The following is a 16888-nucleotide window of genomic DNA, read 5'->3' as shown; positions in this document are numbered from 1 at the left end:
TCAACAGTCCAGGACTTTTATGGTATTGTTATTGTAACAAAGAAAGACATAATGTATGGAAACGAATCTGAAAAATAAAGGTTACAAATTAATTTGATCAGTTAGCATTAGGACACACGCCAGTGTTGTATCCATGAAACATACATATTAGTGATGTCCCTTTAAGAAAGGCAGTCTAATCTCAACTTTTTATCAAAGACACCTGTCACAGTCACATTCTTGTCCATTCAAACTGTGGGCCCAGATCAAAAAGCTGTAAAAGGGGATGAAGTTTTAGACCTACACAGACTGGAACAGGCTGCAAGGTAACATCTGTAACAAGTAACATTTAATGACTTGGGAAGCTTGGGAGAGTGCAATGTGGTTAGCATCAACTGGACACCATTCCTACTTTCAAACATGACTAGAAAGTAAGTATGTTGCTGTTGTCCTTTCACAGTGTCTGACGATAATGACTGACATTATTACAACTTGGGATGGGTTGGTACGAATAGGTATCGAACGGTGCCATATTTCGATACTTTTGTTGCCCTTACATGTCCAGTTGCAGACTAAACACTACCTCAAAAAGAATGCTTCGAAACAATCAATCAAGCAGCACCTTCTAGGTAATGCTGCAATTTACAATGCCAAAAGTATACTTGATGGAAAACGCTTGAGCGTAAAAGTAAGGCTCCAATTTGCCAAAATGCACTAGCTCAATGCTAATATACATTAGATTTGCAATAGACATGCTACTGATTAGCATTAGCAATTTTTACATGGCGATTTCCACACCCCCACATTCTATAATGAAAACTACAGATAAGATACATGTAAAAATTGAACAGCTGGTGTGTAATAAATAAAATATTTACAGTATAAACACTTTGTAGGGTGCAACATGAGCCTAGCCTGACACATGCAACTAACTAGCAAAGACTACTTCCTAGAAAGGCAACACTTTAGTCTATAGAGTGATTTTAAAAATGTTCACGGAAGTGCAGTGCGGCAGCCATTTTGAAAGTCGGGCGTCATCGTTCACGATAGAGCTACGAGTAATATTTCTGAACTATTCAGTGGAAAATAATGCACCGCTTGCGAGTCATTAGATAAGAATGACTGATGTTATAAGGAGAAAACAGCCGTAATTGGATGCAAGAATCAGTACAAGATCGACAAGCCTCAGTGGAGCAGAGATAACTACTGTACTTAATTGTTCAAACCAGCCCATTTTACACTTTGAAAGACTTCCCCAATTATAAGATTCAAGATAGTGTAGCTATAGTGGATTTGTTTGTGGATGGGTTTGTGATGTTTATGTTTATTTGTATAAACCCAGTGGACATTGTGTCATCAAGCCAGGCTAGAGTAATGGACTCTCATAACTGATCCGACCCAAGTTTGACACCCTGGATAATCATGGATTTAAGGTCATCTCAGCACACTGTGACTGTCAGGCAGGATTGGGAGAATGTTGTTCTCATGTCGCTTCACTTTTATTTCATGTGGACGCTACAGTCCGGATAAGAGAAGTGAGTACTATTTTTGTCAATACAACTACCATCAGTTATTCGACCAAGCACATCTTTTTAAGGCAAAGTGGGGCTGTTGTTTATTTTAGATTATTTTTTTACTTACAAAATGTTTTGTGTTCCGAACAAACACGCACAAAGTCGTCGGCATGTTACATATCGGTTGATTGTAGCAATCCATGCTCGTCTTCGCCGTTAACTTTTCTTTACAGCCGCTTCCGTTTGTCCAGAAATATGCTTAGAATGCGATTCAAGATAGTTTTATTCTTTCCACCTCAATTGTAGCAGTTGACAATGGCACACGTCATCTGCATTATGAATATTATTGGATAAATTATCCGAGACAATTAGCGTTTCACTAACTTTCTCCCTTCAATATGGATATCAGCAATGCATTGTGGGGAAAAAATCGAAAACCCTCTATACACTATAGCCATCTAATGTTTTGGAATTGCAACTGCACGCAAAGTTTACTATATAATACCTGCAAATGAGACTCAGAAATGTAATAAGAAAACAAGATTTAACAACTGGACAGCACCGTTATCATAAACAGCTCATTGTTAAATAAAACATGAGAGTTTATTATCCAACAGTTAGCATTTATTACCACATGGACATACAAAAGTACTGAAAATGTATACTGTTGAGTACTGGTATTGATTCCCCAGGTAACGGCACATGTTGACATAAACAGACTATTGTTAAAAAAAAAAGATTACTTAGGGTTTCAAAATTTTACGAGGACAAAATCAGTCGACTGTATGTTGACGTCAACTTAAGCAGGTACTTTTTAAAGAAGGACAACGCACCGAAAGAAGTTTGGCAAAAAAAAGACATTGACATGCACTAAAAATGTGCATTTTAGTTTGACTTTATATTAGCGTCAATAAACAGTCGTGGACTTCTCTTGATGCTTGAATGTTGTGTTTGAGGTACAAGTGCTGCTTATTATTATTAGCTCCGTCAGCTTTAAAGGATAAAATGTTGGGTTTTTTTTCAGTCACAGACACTTGATTCAATGTTCAATGTGTAGAACAACTTAACAAGTGAGCTGCTAGAATGTCTGGTGAATTTGAGGTCCTTACTGGTCTTTAGGAGCATCTCAGGAACTTCAGGCCATTGGAAGCTCATGGTAGGCTGCATACTGTCCAGTCACATGATGATAAATCTGGCCAAACAACACATTCATGATTATTATCATCATAACGTGAAACATTGTTTCAAATTTTGTATGGGCTGCGTTTCCACCTGTCTCTCAATGTCAGCCAATAGACTGCTGGCTCCCAAGCGAAAGAGGTGAGGAGAGAGCCAATCATTGCCCAGCTCCTCCTTGATTAGCATGAGCCACACCAAAGACTCCTTGGCTGTACGGATGCCCCCCGCAGGCTTGAAACCCACCTGAAGGGACACACACACACACACACACACACACACACACACACACACACACACACAGAAATGCACACACACACACAATTGATTTTTAACATTTACACAGTTATGGGACTTCTATCCAGTCCATCTTGTTCATTTTATCATTGTATTTTCCCGACTATAAGCCGCAACTTTTTTTACAAAGCTTTGAACCTTGCGGCTTAAAAAATACTTTTCATATAACACCGACAGGGACACTGAAAAGGTGTGTTATTGTTTGTGCTGTGGCGACATATTTCAGACGAGTTCGCTCACTGCAGGTGCTGCGGGTTTAAAATGTATTCCTGTTTCGTGCTTTGAACCCATGCAAACCCGTCTATAGCGTTCCTTCTTGAAAGGATTCTTCATTCATCATTCAAAGCAATGTTTGTAAGTTTTACAATACAACTAAAACAATTCTTACTTACTAAACCATCCCACGTGTGATGTCTGTGGGAGTGTTTTCATGCATATTTGTGAGTGTCATCATAATGAAATCAAGCTAGCGTCATTAGCAAATATGCTAACATGTTTACAAGTGTCTCTGTTAGCCTTATTAACTTACCATTGGCATTCTTTTTGTATTGTTTTAGTTTCGTAAATTCACCAAAACGTCACCGTAGAGTTATTGAGTCTAGTTAGCTGATTAGCGAGCTGGCCTCCGCAGCTAGTGGGTTCATGACGATGACTTCTATTTTCTTTGATCAGCTGTTTTACTGCCGTGTGACAGGCACCGTTTGGAAACAATTAAGGTATGTAAATAAACATTTACAAAATCTTTCGTACAGGTATATAACTGTGTCTTACAGTCCGATACGGCTAATATATGTAAAAATATGTATTTCTTCTCAAATTTGGTGGGTGCAGCTTAAATACCCTGTGCTCTACAGCCCAGAAAATATGGTATATATTATTTCCATTCAAAACATTCAGAGAATTACAGTACCTTCTGGCCTGTGCACAGGAAGTAGTCGCGTATGGCCCTCACCATCACTATGGCGACAGGGTAGGTGGCATTGACAGATTCTTTTCCTGTAGACGTCTTGATGAAGTCGGAGCCTGGAAGGATGGACGTTAACAAGATGGTTAAAAGCTTATATACACTTACGAAAGTTGTAGAATGTCTAGTAACTTGACAAGGTCAAGCCCTATTAACTTTTGTTAGCGATGCTGACTGACTACAGTTGATGTTTCCACTTAAAAATTAAATCCTCAGAACAACAGGAAATCTAAGGAACAATCTAAGAAAAATAATTGTAGCTTTACGCATGTTGGAAAAACCTTTCTGCAGAATCTAAGACCATCAGATCATGTTATGCTTTAGGTTGCAAACAGAAATTTGAGTTACAAACGTCCCTGCCACAAGTTGGCATAGCGAATGTCAGAATGGACCATGTATGATCCAAACAAAAGATCCGGTATTACTCGATAGCAATAGCTTATAGCAACATAACTTTGTTTTGCAAACATGGGAAAAGAGAAAGTGAGCGTGAAGGACAGTGCTGATAAGGAGAAGCAGATGATAATCTTTAAATTAAAGAAAGAAATCATCAAAAACATTGCCGACCCTGAAGCCTACTTCGTGAAGCCGTTGGAGCGTAGCATTGCAAGCCCGCACCATACTAAAGCAGAATGAGTCTAACGCCAGCCAAGGACGTTAAAATAATATTTAAATGTATTCATGAAAATATGGAGAAGTTGCTGATGGTGTGTTTGATGGCGAAGAAGCTTGAAGAAGTCCACTCTCCAAGGTAAATGCTGTAAAATATTATTTGATTACTTAATAAAACTATTGTAGTACATTCATTTTTACACAATACGATCTAGAAGTTTGTTCTACTTTTTAAAAGACATGTTACATGTTAAAATTGTACCTTTTACAATTGAACCATGGTACCTGAGAATCGATACCGGTACTCAACTATTTGCTACTTTTGTGTGTGTTAATAAATGTTAATTGTTTAACAGTAAAATGTAAAATCTAAAAATTTGTTTATTATGACAACTGTGCTGTCCAGTTGGTATATCTTGTTTTCTTACTACATTTCTGAATCTCATTTGGAAGTATCATATAGGAGACTTTGCATTCAGTTGCAAGTCCAAGACTTTAGAGGGCAGTTACGTGTAGACAACGATTGCCTAGTCAAGGAGTAGTCTTTGCCACTAAGTGGAATCTAGTCTTTTGCTGTGCCCCAAAAGTGTTTAAACTGTAAGAATTGTACTTATTACACACTTGCTGTTTGATTGTAACGTGCATCCTAGCTGTAGTTTTCATTACCAAATTTGGAAATGTTGAAATCACCATGTAAAGTTTCTAATAATAATCAGAAGCATGTGTATGTCAAAGCCAATATAATTTAGCATCAAGTTAGCACATTTTGGAAAAACTGAGCCTTACTTCATGTTTGAGCGTCTTCTTCTTCTTGTTTTGTTGACATGAAAAATTGTAACATGACCTAGAGGCAGTTTGGTTGAGTTCTGCTTGAGTGATTGTTTCCTTGCCAAATGTTTGAGCCGGTGTTTAGTTTGCAATCAAACATGACGTCACAAGCAAAAAAAGGTATCGAGATATTGCGTCTATAAAAAGTACCAAATTGTGTACCGATCCCTATGTTGACGTCGACTTAAGCGGACATTTTTTAGTAATAAGAAGACCGCAGTGGCCAAGTACTTGATGACTTGGTCGATATGAATGGGTTACACTGTATAACCAAATATTAATGGGGTTTATGTGTTTAGAAATCTCAAATAAATAAATGTAAACTCGTGCACCTAATTCTTGTTTTTATTCTTGTGGCTTTTCAACATGATGTTGTAAAGCCACTCCGCCCTACAAAATGAGCAGTTCCACTAAATCATGTAGCGCCCAAAATATCTACGGAGTTTTAAAGCAACTGTAAAGGTATTCCACTCATCTGTGCACAGTCCTATTTCAATCTATTCCTGATTGGGTGCTCTACTTAAAAACAGACTATAAGAAGGTGGACTGGACTCTTAGGCCCGCTTAGACAAGAACAGATGTTGCTGCTGATGGCTAACAAGAGGACAGCTGTACGCTCATCAATAAAATCCTTCATTTTTCCTTTGCAGCCAATTATCAGCTTTCCTGATAAAAATAGAAGATGAAAGTAGGCTCTTTTAATAGATTACCCACAAACTCCTTAAATCAGCCCCCTGTCTGCCTGGTGTATAATGACCGTTCATTACGGAACAGAACAAGATGAACATTTTCCAGTTCATTAAAGACATGTGCTAGGAATTTTTTTCCCCAGTTGGGTCTTTTTTTGAGCCTCAAACTGCCGTAATCCTTAAGATTCGTTATGGGGTGTCTTAATTATTAGATAATGGATAACGGTTATTAAATACGGGTGGAGGTAATGAAGCTCAATCCATTTGTGTGGGCAAGGGTTGGGAGGGGGGAATAGTTTGCGTCAGAGATTAATAGATGAAATTATCATTCAATTTCAGAAATCTCATCCGCAATTCATAGGAACAAGAGGAGATTAAAAAGTGAGAGCGGTGACAAAAGCAATGCATTTTAATAATGATCTCTATCAGAGTCCCTGACAATTTGGTTCTGTAATCAGCTTATTATGTGACGGCCTGTTAAGCATTGCATGCCTCTGTAAGTGTGTGAGTGTGTGTGTGTACTAGAATATTCAAATAAAATGTGTGTGTTTAAATAAGGTAATTTGAGGAAAAAAAGCCTGGGAAGAATGACATACTGTGTGAAAAACATTACAATATAATTTACTACAAACTACGAGAGTAGTTTTATGAAGTAGTGTAATAAGGTACAGCAATAACCCTGGAGAGTGAACTTCTACAGTATCTCCTTCCAGCTGCTTCTCTGTCAAAAATCACCATCAGCAGCTTTTTCAATTGTTCATGGATAAATGTCCGCCTTTTAGATATGATTTTAACGTCCTTTACTGGCGTTACATTGACGCATTCTGCTTCAGTATGGTGTAGACTTTTGATAATTTCTGTCATTATTCAATTAATATTATTTTTCTTTGCAGAGCTCTCCTTCACACTAACTTTTTCACTTCAATGGTTGGTAAAACAAAGTTATGTGATCTCTAGCTAAGAGCAATTGCTTTATTCTCCAAATGAAATGAATTAAGCTTCTTTGATGAACAAAATGTTTCTGCATCTTTAAATTTTTTTATTCGTGGCCCCTCCATAAAAAGTTTGGACACCCCTGACTAGGGATGTAACAATTACAAGGTAAAATTCTCGACAATTCTTATTATCGTTTCAAATTGTAATTATTGTAAAACCATGATTGATCACCCCACTTTGAAAAAGTCACAGTGATACAATACTGCTGATTTCATGGAGATACAGCTAGTGCGCTAATCGTTAGCTATCTTAAATGCTAAGAATACCAGACACATTAACGCCTTTCCCTATTACAAACATCACCTGTTATGCCTTTATCATTAGGAAACACTCTAAAATTTTACACATTAAAACGGAAGAAGATTAACATATTTAAACACTAAAGTCGTCCCGTCTACGGGGCGCTTTGAAGTTTGCAGCTTCACTCGATCGCAGATTTTTGGGTGAGGTTTTTTTAAGCATATTCTACGTATTTTTTACCTAAATCAAGCATTTTTAAGAATAAACATGGCTAAGTGAACTAAAACATCAATACTAGAGTAGCATTGGCCACTAGATGAGACCAAACCATTTGATTTAAAGCTTTGTTTAAAAGAAAGACCCAAAGTTTTTGAAGGGTGTAAAAACATTGATTATTTTTATTTATTTTTTTACTTTTTGCTAAATAAACTCAACTCAACTCAATAGATATCTCAATAAAACTTCAGTCCAAAACAAAAATATGAAAAATGTAACGTTTTTAATGTTTTTTTATTTTGACGACTGTTTAAACAGATATTATCACAGGTTCAAATTACTAAAATAACTCATGTTATGCAAATTTATACTAGTCGTCCCTTGCTAATCTGACTCTCGCCAGATCCTTGTAGTTCGCTGAGCTCCCCACAAGGAGCTGGGAGTTCTCAATTGGAGATGTATTTCAGAAGGCGGGACCTTGTAAAAAAAATCAAAACCACTTGTCCGTTATCTTGAATAGCGTGCTACTTCAACCACTCACATCGAAATCAACCCTTGACGCTGATGAGAGCGGCGCTGGGAAATCCTAACCCGGTCGGAAGAAGAGCCAAAACATCCTTGTCACCAATAAATGCCTTCAAAACCGTTCTCTGTTCATCTTTTAAAGAATTCATATTCGCTAGATTCGACAAAACAGTTGCAATAGCAGAATCAATGTCAGCACACGACGCAGCGAGGGCTGCGTGCCGCCATTGTTGTTTGAATCAAACAGTCGCTTCGGCGCTACGTCACATCTATGAAATCCTGATTGTTTCATTATTTTTTGCTATCTGGAAGGAGTTTGCAATGCCTTCAAACCCAGACCCTTGTGGAGCTCAGCGAACTACAAGGGTCTGGCGAGAGTCAGGTTAGTCCCTTGTCACATCATGCTTCAAATGTTGCAGCTTCACTACATCACATTTTTAATACATATCTTACAACATTTTTGCCCTAAATTAAGCATTTTCAATGGCTAAATAAACTGAAAATATCAATACTCCACGAGTACTGGTCTCTAGATGAGACCAAACCAATCAGAGCACGCTGTTCAGTATCGTGGCCACTGATTGGCTTAGCCTCAAGCATTGCTATAGTCACATTGCGTGAATGTGACTGAGGCGTGTTATTTCATGCCGAAAGTGCTCTCATAATGTTAAAAACTATATTTAGAAGTTTTTTTTAATGCTGTAGCTATAAAAATATAGGACAGTTGCATATGACGTCAGATCCGTTTTTCTTCTTTGCGGCTTCATTCATACAATGGTCAAGCAGCTTGAGCGTAGCATTAAAACAAGTGAGAGTGAGTGTAGAGTTTGATCAGAAAATGCCGTATTGCTGTTCTGTTCTTGGGTGTTCCAGTCGTTCAAATAAAGAAATAAGAAAGCTTTCATAGAGTCCTGAAAGAAATTGTTTATAAAAGGTAATAAAGTCAGGAAAAAACCAATGTGCGTCGAAGGAAATGGCTCTCAAAAATATAACTTTTATCATCTTATGGAATACAATCAAACTATGTTTGTGTCTGCAGGGATCAATTTGTAAAATGTTTGTTCGAACATTTGATTTGTTTGAGAAACTTTCTGTAATGCAATCGAGTTATATTAGTAGTGTTTGTGAGCAGAACTAAACGTAAAGAAATGACAATAGATCACTTTAGTTTTTTGTTCTTTTGTGGTTGCCATGCCTAAATATAACTACAAAGACATTGTTGCGCAAATAAACTAACATCATGTTAAGTCCTAGTAATAAATATTGTGATTGTTGGTCCAATTCACCGTATATTTGTTGTCGATTTTCATACCAGAAACTAAAAGCTTAGTTGTTGTGCAGGAAAGCCAAGTGCTTTCAGACGGATGACCACATTATAGCATCTTCGGTGATATTTGTTAGCATCAAGAAAATATCCTTAATACCGGTAGTAATAATAAACTAAATAAATAAATCTCTCGTAGACTCAACAGCATATACTGAATCTTGATATTGTTAGCATATATTGCTGAACAACAGACATTGACAGCTAAATAATAAGACAAAATAATTAACTTTACAGCATAAAACAACTGCAGACATGAATTGTAAACAAGACTAATATTTGTAGCAGCAGCATCCTTTTTCTCATTTGCGTCACGGCACTCTTTATGTCAATCCATTACGTTACGTACCGTTGCACGAATAAGTCCAACTTTGTCTTTCACGGATTAATGCTTCATTTGTGGATCCCTCAGATGTAAAGACATGACGTGTCTTCAATCTTTTCTTCTCCAAATACCATAAGTGTTAAATGAAGTGAGGTGGTAGTAACCTATTGCTGATGATACTGTAAATGGTTTAAATCTTTTAAAAATATATTTTTCTGAAGAGTGTAAAAATCCACTTCATCCCATTTTAAATATTTTTTCACTTTTATATTTACCTTTCAAAATAAGCCTAAATCTTCACAGATTTAGGTAAATAAACAGTAGCCTAATGGGTCTATAAACCATCGCCTAAGACCCAGAAGTGCCCAGATGTTAAAAACGATAAACACATTTTTAGTGTAATATGTTTTTTAAGAAGCTAAAACAACATTTAATGTTTCTTCTGCCAAGGAAAGTATATTGTCTGTTTTGTTTAATTATATTTATATCTAAAATATTTGAATGTGTGTGTAAGTACTTTTTGAGCACATTTGAATACATGCAAGTAAATCAAAGCAGAATGTTGTTTTGGTGCAACTGACCGGCCATCATGGAGACCAGACTGGCCTTGTAGACGTTGGTGAAGGTGCCCAGCTCTCCTATCGCCAAAATGGTCTTCATGTGGGCGTCGCCACAAGCCTCTCTAAACTGACAGATCTCGTCGTACATGGCTGTGATTAAGTATAAATATTCCATCTTGTGACAAAAAAATCGAATGTGATGTTCTGGCAGTGTGAGATTGCTCCCTACCTTCCCACTGTCCCGTGAGGGCGAGAGTCCTGTTGATAACGATGTCGATCTCAGTTGCGCCGTCTGCAACGGCGATGCGGACTTCCTGCAAGCGGGTCTCCAGCGGTGTCTGACCGGCTGGGAAACCAGTAGCCACTAGAAGGGACAATATAATTATATTGGTATTATAAGAATTTCATTTTAATAAAGAGTAATATATCAGTATTTGTTTTTTTACCTGATGCAACGGGCAGATTGGAATTTGCAGCTTTTAGAGATTTGACAGCATCTGCAACACGTGACGGATACACGCACACTGCAGCTGTTGTCAAACCTACAAAACAACACAAATACTGTAATACAGTACAGTGAACCACACGCTCAATGATCTAAAGTGGTCTGTGCTGCCCCTTGTAGGATGTAAACCAAACTGGTCAAGATATAAAAATAAAGGGTGGCCCTAAAATCTGGATATATACTATACCTACATTGTACAAAAATAAAAACATTTTAAAAAAAAGAAAAGAAAAAAAAAAGATTATTTTGCAACACATTTAAGAATAATTTTTCTTTTTAAAATGTAAAAAAACAATACAAACATGTAATTGTGTAGGCATAGGCATATAATACATACACATTATACGAGGCAGTACATTTTAATGAATCATCAATTAAATTATGAAAAATAAAAAAAGACATTAAATAATACATTATTTTAAAAAACTATTTCATTATATTTCAAAATTAAATATAACATTATATATAATGGCTGATCATGCACATACAGAACATTAAAAACATACATTAAATAATTATTTTTAAAATAACTTTATTATTAAAAAACAAAAAATAGTGTGGATAATAAAAATTATATTGTGGAAAAATAATGCACACAGATAAATACAAAACTCTACTTTCAATGAATAATTATGTTATGTTCTATTTATTCAGTAATAAACAATGAACCAAATATTCTATTGTTTGACATTGTTAAAGCCTTTTATATAGTAAAAACAATAACTGAAGAATCCAGTAATAATATAAATACAGACTTTACATTAAAAAAACTTAATACATATATATTAAACATTGTAAACATTTGATTATTTTTCTAATTGTATAAGACAGTAAATTCCCTCTATACTCAATAGCAAAACATTGTGAATAATGGAAAATGCCTGATTTTGATATTTGGCACACTATTGTGAAACACATTTTTAATTTAGTTTCACATACTACAATACCATTACAAGCAAATAGTATACAGTATTGTTCTTACTAACATGTGCAGTTAGTTATCATGTCTTGACATCCTGCTCAAAAAGGTTTAATGACTTAGGTCAGGGACTTTAAAAATGTACAAACTTGGGTATCATAAGTATATTGTATACACAAAATGTAACAAAGAAAAAAATATGGGGATCTACTGTTAATGCTTTTTTGCATCCAGACTTCAAGGACATTTTATTTTATTGATAGCTAACGCTCTAAAATATCAAATATTCCAATTCGGTGCAACTCGGCGTGATGACATTTGGCGCAGACCTTTATCATGCATATCCATCTTCTTGAGCAAGTCATACTGGACTGGCTGAGTGGCTTTCATGCACAGTCGATGGATGTTGGATGGTGTATCATCTCCCGCCAGTGTAGTCAGATCGATACAAGTGACAGCCTTCAGTAGCCAGGCAGCCTGCGGACGACAATATATAACAATTGATTGTATATCATATATTATTTAATCTTAATCAATAAACCAAACAAACTTGCGCTTAAAGAATAATTATTATAAGTAAAACAGTGCCTAAACAGATATTAAAGGTTTCATACTAGATAATAAAAGCAAAATCCAATGCTCAATACCCAGATGAATACTACAAAGGTTGTTGTACCTGCCACTGTTTTTTGGGGGTCTTCTGTCCTTGGATGTGCTGAGCTCTCCTTAGCACAGCTTGTGTGTTAACTCTCACTTTGGAGATCCACTTTAGGTCTGTTGCACACATGTAATAAGGAAAAGAAAAACAGTTATGTAGAAAAAATAAATGCCTCTATGTCATTTTTACTGCAGATTTTGGACAGCACACTTTTTTTAACTTCAAGTTACTGTTTGTGCAGGAAACAAATAATATATGTGACAATCAAGATTGTTGTCAATCATTGATGCATTTCAGAGCTTAATAGTAGCATTAAGCTGATACTGACTAAATCAAACTTTTTCCACTAAAGGCCGCACACTGAAAAATTAAAGCATGCGGAGGCCATTTTGATATTTTTCTTTTTCAAAACCAATACAATTTATATTGTAACCCTTAGGACTCCCTTCAATTATGGTGAATGTTAAAGGTCCCGCGGACCAAAACGGGTCCCAGTCATGTATACAAACATAAGTCATACTTTAATGTATCCTTTTTGACTTTCAACGCTTATATATCTCTACGTCAACTTGAAATCTATCCATTGCCATAATGTTTATCTTTTTAAGTTTTATGCCCTTTTTTTTTCCAAAGAAACACCTGTTTTTTTATGGCAAAACCACAAAATATGCAACATTTTCCCAATTATTTTTTTTTCAAAATGGAATTCATGATTATTTTTTAAATAAATATATAAAATGAAATAACTAAAGGTCTCGGGGATCTGAAAGGCCCCCACTCTAAAAAAAAAAAAAAGTCATATATCAATATATATCATTTTTACTTTCAATGCTTAAATGTCGATATCAACTTCAGATCAATCCATACATTATATGTTATTATTTTTTGAGCAATATTTTAAAGTTTTAAAAAATGCCTTTTCTTTGTAATAGTATTTTTAAAATGTGCGGGCCACACTATGTCTTTTCTTTTTTCAATGCTATTCTTAAATATAAGGTGTATGTGTCTTCTAACTTGTTTTATTTGTCTGTTTTTTTTTTTTAATAAAGAAGTTACTGGTCTTATAAAATATATGTGATGTTTATTTCTGGAATAAGTCATTTTAAAGGATTGACTCGTTAACACCAATACTAACATGCATTATTTTACTGCACGTTTTGGGGATCACAACCTGAAAATGTGTGTTTCTGCCAAGCAAGACTTAATACAATTGGTAATGAGCAAATATTCATAGAATGCTTTTAATGGTAATTATTTGTTATTTGTTTAGTTATTATTTTATTAAGTTAAGCAAACATAGTAGGACGGGAGGTTAAAGGGACAAGTTTAGGCTTAACAAACATGTTTGCTTTGGAAGGTATTAAATAGTATTTATGTGAGTTATTGCTGCATTGCTGTCAGCTGAATACTACTGTTAGAAGTACGTGTTCTGGTCATGAGATTTTAAACATTTAAATATTTAACCAGAGTTCTCACTCTGGCAGTACTTGCAATATATAATGAAAAATAGCACCGTTATTATGGAATATTTATAGAGCTAAGTAAAATATGCTCCTGTATACCGAATATGAAAGTGTAATTCGTGGGTGTAAAAGGTCAACAACCACTAAAACGTTACTTATTAAGCAGACAAAGGGTCGGATAGCAACCTTGACAAGTTACAATCTCACAATTTGACATTTGATAATACACAGGAGTGTGAAGTAATAGTATTGCATGTACAGTATTTTAGTCAAACTAAAAGTTGAGCCTAATGCAATAGGCTGCACGTGACATTATTTCACGCGGGTTTATTTTAGCTTGAGCATACTCACACTTACCGAGCGTGGTGCCTGGGTTTCTAGCAGACATGACAAAACGGAGAAAAATGTGTTGTAAGTAAAAAAAAATATTATTGCTTTAATGCAGCACCCAACGTTCACCAGCCGGATTTGACACCACTTCCTGGGTACGGCGTATACAGGAAGTGGTGACCCTTCACAGTAAAGTGTAGCAGGTCGGATGTTCATTAGATTTCCTGTTCACTCGGCTTCGACTTCCGGTTGCCAAATAAAACAAATTAAAATAATTTAACAGTTGGGTGTGTATTTTTGCGGTATGAATTATTTATGTATGTATGTATTTATTTAAATTAAGAGGAGAAAACTATAATTTACGGGGGATATTGATTTTTGAAATAGGTAAAGTAAGAACGAATATAAAATACGAATGTACTTAATGATAAATGGGTTATACTTGTATAGGGCTTTTCTACCTTCAAGGTACTCAAAGCGCTTTGACAGTATTTCCACATTTACCCATTCACACACACATTCACACACTGATGGCGGGAGCTGCCATGCAAGCCGCTAACCAGCAGAGGCAAAGGGTGAAGTGTCTTGCCCAAGGACACAACGGACGTAACTAGGAAGGTAGAAGGTGGGAATTGAACCCCAGTAACCAGCAACCCTCCGATTGCTGGCACAGCCACTCTACCAACTTCGCCACGCCGTCCTCATTTTCAGTTTTAGAAGTTAAATGGTGGAACAAGCTCATTGATGAGCTGAAGACATGTAGTTCTTTGTTAAGGTTTAAGAAAACCTTAAAAGGTGAAATAATTGAAAAAAAAAGTTTAACGTTAATGTTCCAGGCTAATCTAATTTTCAGCGAATGTATAGGATAGGCTTCAGCCTATTCCTTTTTCGGTCATTCTTTTTCTTTTCTTTTCTTTTTGAGTGCAAATGTGTTTGATTGTTAAATATGTATAATCTGTACTGTTAATCTGGTCACACAAAATGGTTGATGGTTGATTATATGAGCGAAATAAATGTATTTCATTCATTCATTCATTCATTCAATTATCGCGGATTTAGTCAGCTTTGATTTAAAACAATCAACATTAACAGAAATGTCTGACCGACTGGACTCAGAGACTGACTACACACAGACACCAAAGCAACACAGCAACCAGCAACAATCTATGGTGACTCAGGATGTTTTATATTCCAATACTACCCCTTGTCTGAGAAACCTTAGTATTGAAGATGTTCATTTCTGTGATGAAAAATGTTCCAACAAATATATGAGGGCAGTTTTAGTGAAATAATATTTTCCGGGCACAGTTCATAGACAATATATCCTGAAGGAAAATAAGGACAATATATATTACATACCCAATTATTCCCAAAATTAAAAGAAATACAATTTAAAATTATTTATGGAATATACCCTTCAAAGGATTTTTTTTTTAAACTTAAATTTAACATGGAGGTTTCTGACTGTTATGTGGAGCTGTAGACCAGTGTTTTTCAAACACTGTGCCGCCCTAGTGTGCCTTGAGATAGCTTAGTTTAGTTTAGTTTATTATTCTTCGGTCAATGGTCAACAAAATAAACAAACAGTTGTACATTCATAGATTGAAAATGAAAATGTTGCAGACCGAAAGGGTTTAGGCTGAAGTTGAACACTTATTGCGCCTAACCCTATAAACAATGTCAAGTACAAGATGAACTTCCGAAAATTATGAAATGTCCTTTGTACATCCATCCATCCATCCATTTTCTACCGCTTATTTCCTTCGGGGTCGCGGGGGGCGCTGGAGCCTATCTCAGCTACAATCGGGCGGAAGGCGGGGTACACCCTGGACAAGTCGCCACCTCATCGCAGGGCCAACACAGATAGACAGATAACATTCACACTCACATTCACACACTAGGGCCAATTTAGTGTCGCCAATCAACCTATCCCCAGGTGCATGTCTTTGGAGGTGGGAGGAAGCCGCAGTACCCGGAGGGAACCCAAGCAGTCACGGGGAGAACATGCAAACTCCACACAGAAAGATCCCGAGGCCGGGATTGAACTCACGACTACTCAGGACCTTCGTATTGTGAGGCAGACGCACTAACCCCTAAATACACATTATACACAACATAAACACAGTTAAATTATATATACAGTAATGGCATGTGAAATATCCTTGTACACGTGTTAAACCTTTGCACCAATTATATACTATATACAAACAATTATACTTACATTATTATTTATATCTCACATACAGGCTGGTGTGCCGTGGCCCGTGGGAGATTATATCATTTCACCTATTTGGGTTAAAAATATTTTTAGCAAACCAGTAATTATAGTCTGCAAATTATGTGTTGTTGTTGAGTGTCTGTGCTGTCTAGAGCTCGGCAGAGTAACCGTGTAATACTCCTTCATATCAGTAGGTGGCAGCCTGTAGCTAATTGCTTTGTAGAAGTCGGAAACAGCGGGAGGAAGTGTGCAGGTAAAAAGGTATCCAATGCTTAAACCAAAAATAAACAAAAGGTGAGTGCCCCTAAGAAAATGCATTGAAGCTTAGGGAAGGCTATGCAGAACGAAACTAAAACTGAACTGACTACAAAGTCAACAAAAACAGAATGCTGGACGACAGCAAAGACTTACTGTGGAGCAAAGACGGCGTCCACAATGTACATCCGAACATGACATGACAATCAACAATGTCCACACAAAGGATAAAAACAACTGAAATATTCTTGATTGCTAAAACAAAGTAGATGCAGGAAATATTGCTCAAAGGAAG

General features: G+C 36.2%; 1 protein-coding gene across 1 annotated transcript; it reads right to left on the bottom strand.

The window, feature by feature from the left end:
* Positions 1-2078: 2078 nt before the first annotated feature.
* Positions 2079-14315, bottom strand: dera (deoxyribose-phosphate aldolase (putative)). Its single transcript, XM_062066959.1, has 9 exons — positions 14148-14315; positions 12346-12443; positions 11999-12146; positions 10692-10787; positions 10475-10609; positions 10267-10395; positions 3877-3989; positions 2766-2915; positions 2079-2685 (listed from the first exon to the last, which is right to left on the bottom strand). The coding sequence occupies exons 1-9, from the start codon at positions 14176-14178 to the stop codon at positions 2629-2631; spliced, it is 957 nt and encodes a 318-aa protein (XP_061922943.1). The 5' UTR covers positions 14179-14315; the 3' UTR covers positions 2079-2628.
* Between the last annotated feature and the right edge of the window lie 2573 nt (positions 14316-16888).

The sequence above is a fragment of the Entelurus aequoreus genome, linkage group LG12, assembly GCF_033978785.1.
Source record: "Entelurus aequoreus isolate RoL-2023_Sb linkage group LG12, RoL_Eaeq_v1.1, whole genome shotgun sequence".
NCBI classification, from domain to species: domain Eukaryota; kingdom Metazoa; phylum Chordata; class Actinopteri; order Syngnathiformes; family Syngnathidae; genus Entelurus; species Entelurus aequoreus.
This window is presented reverse-complemented; position numbering and strand designations above follow the sequence as displayed.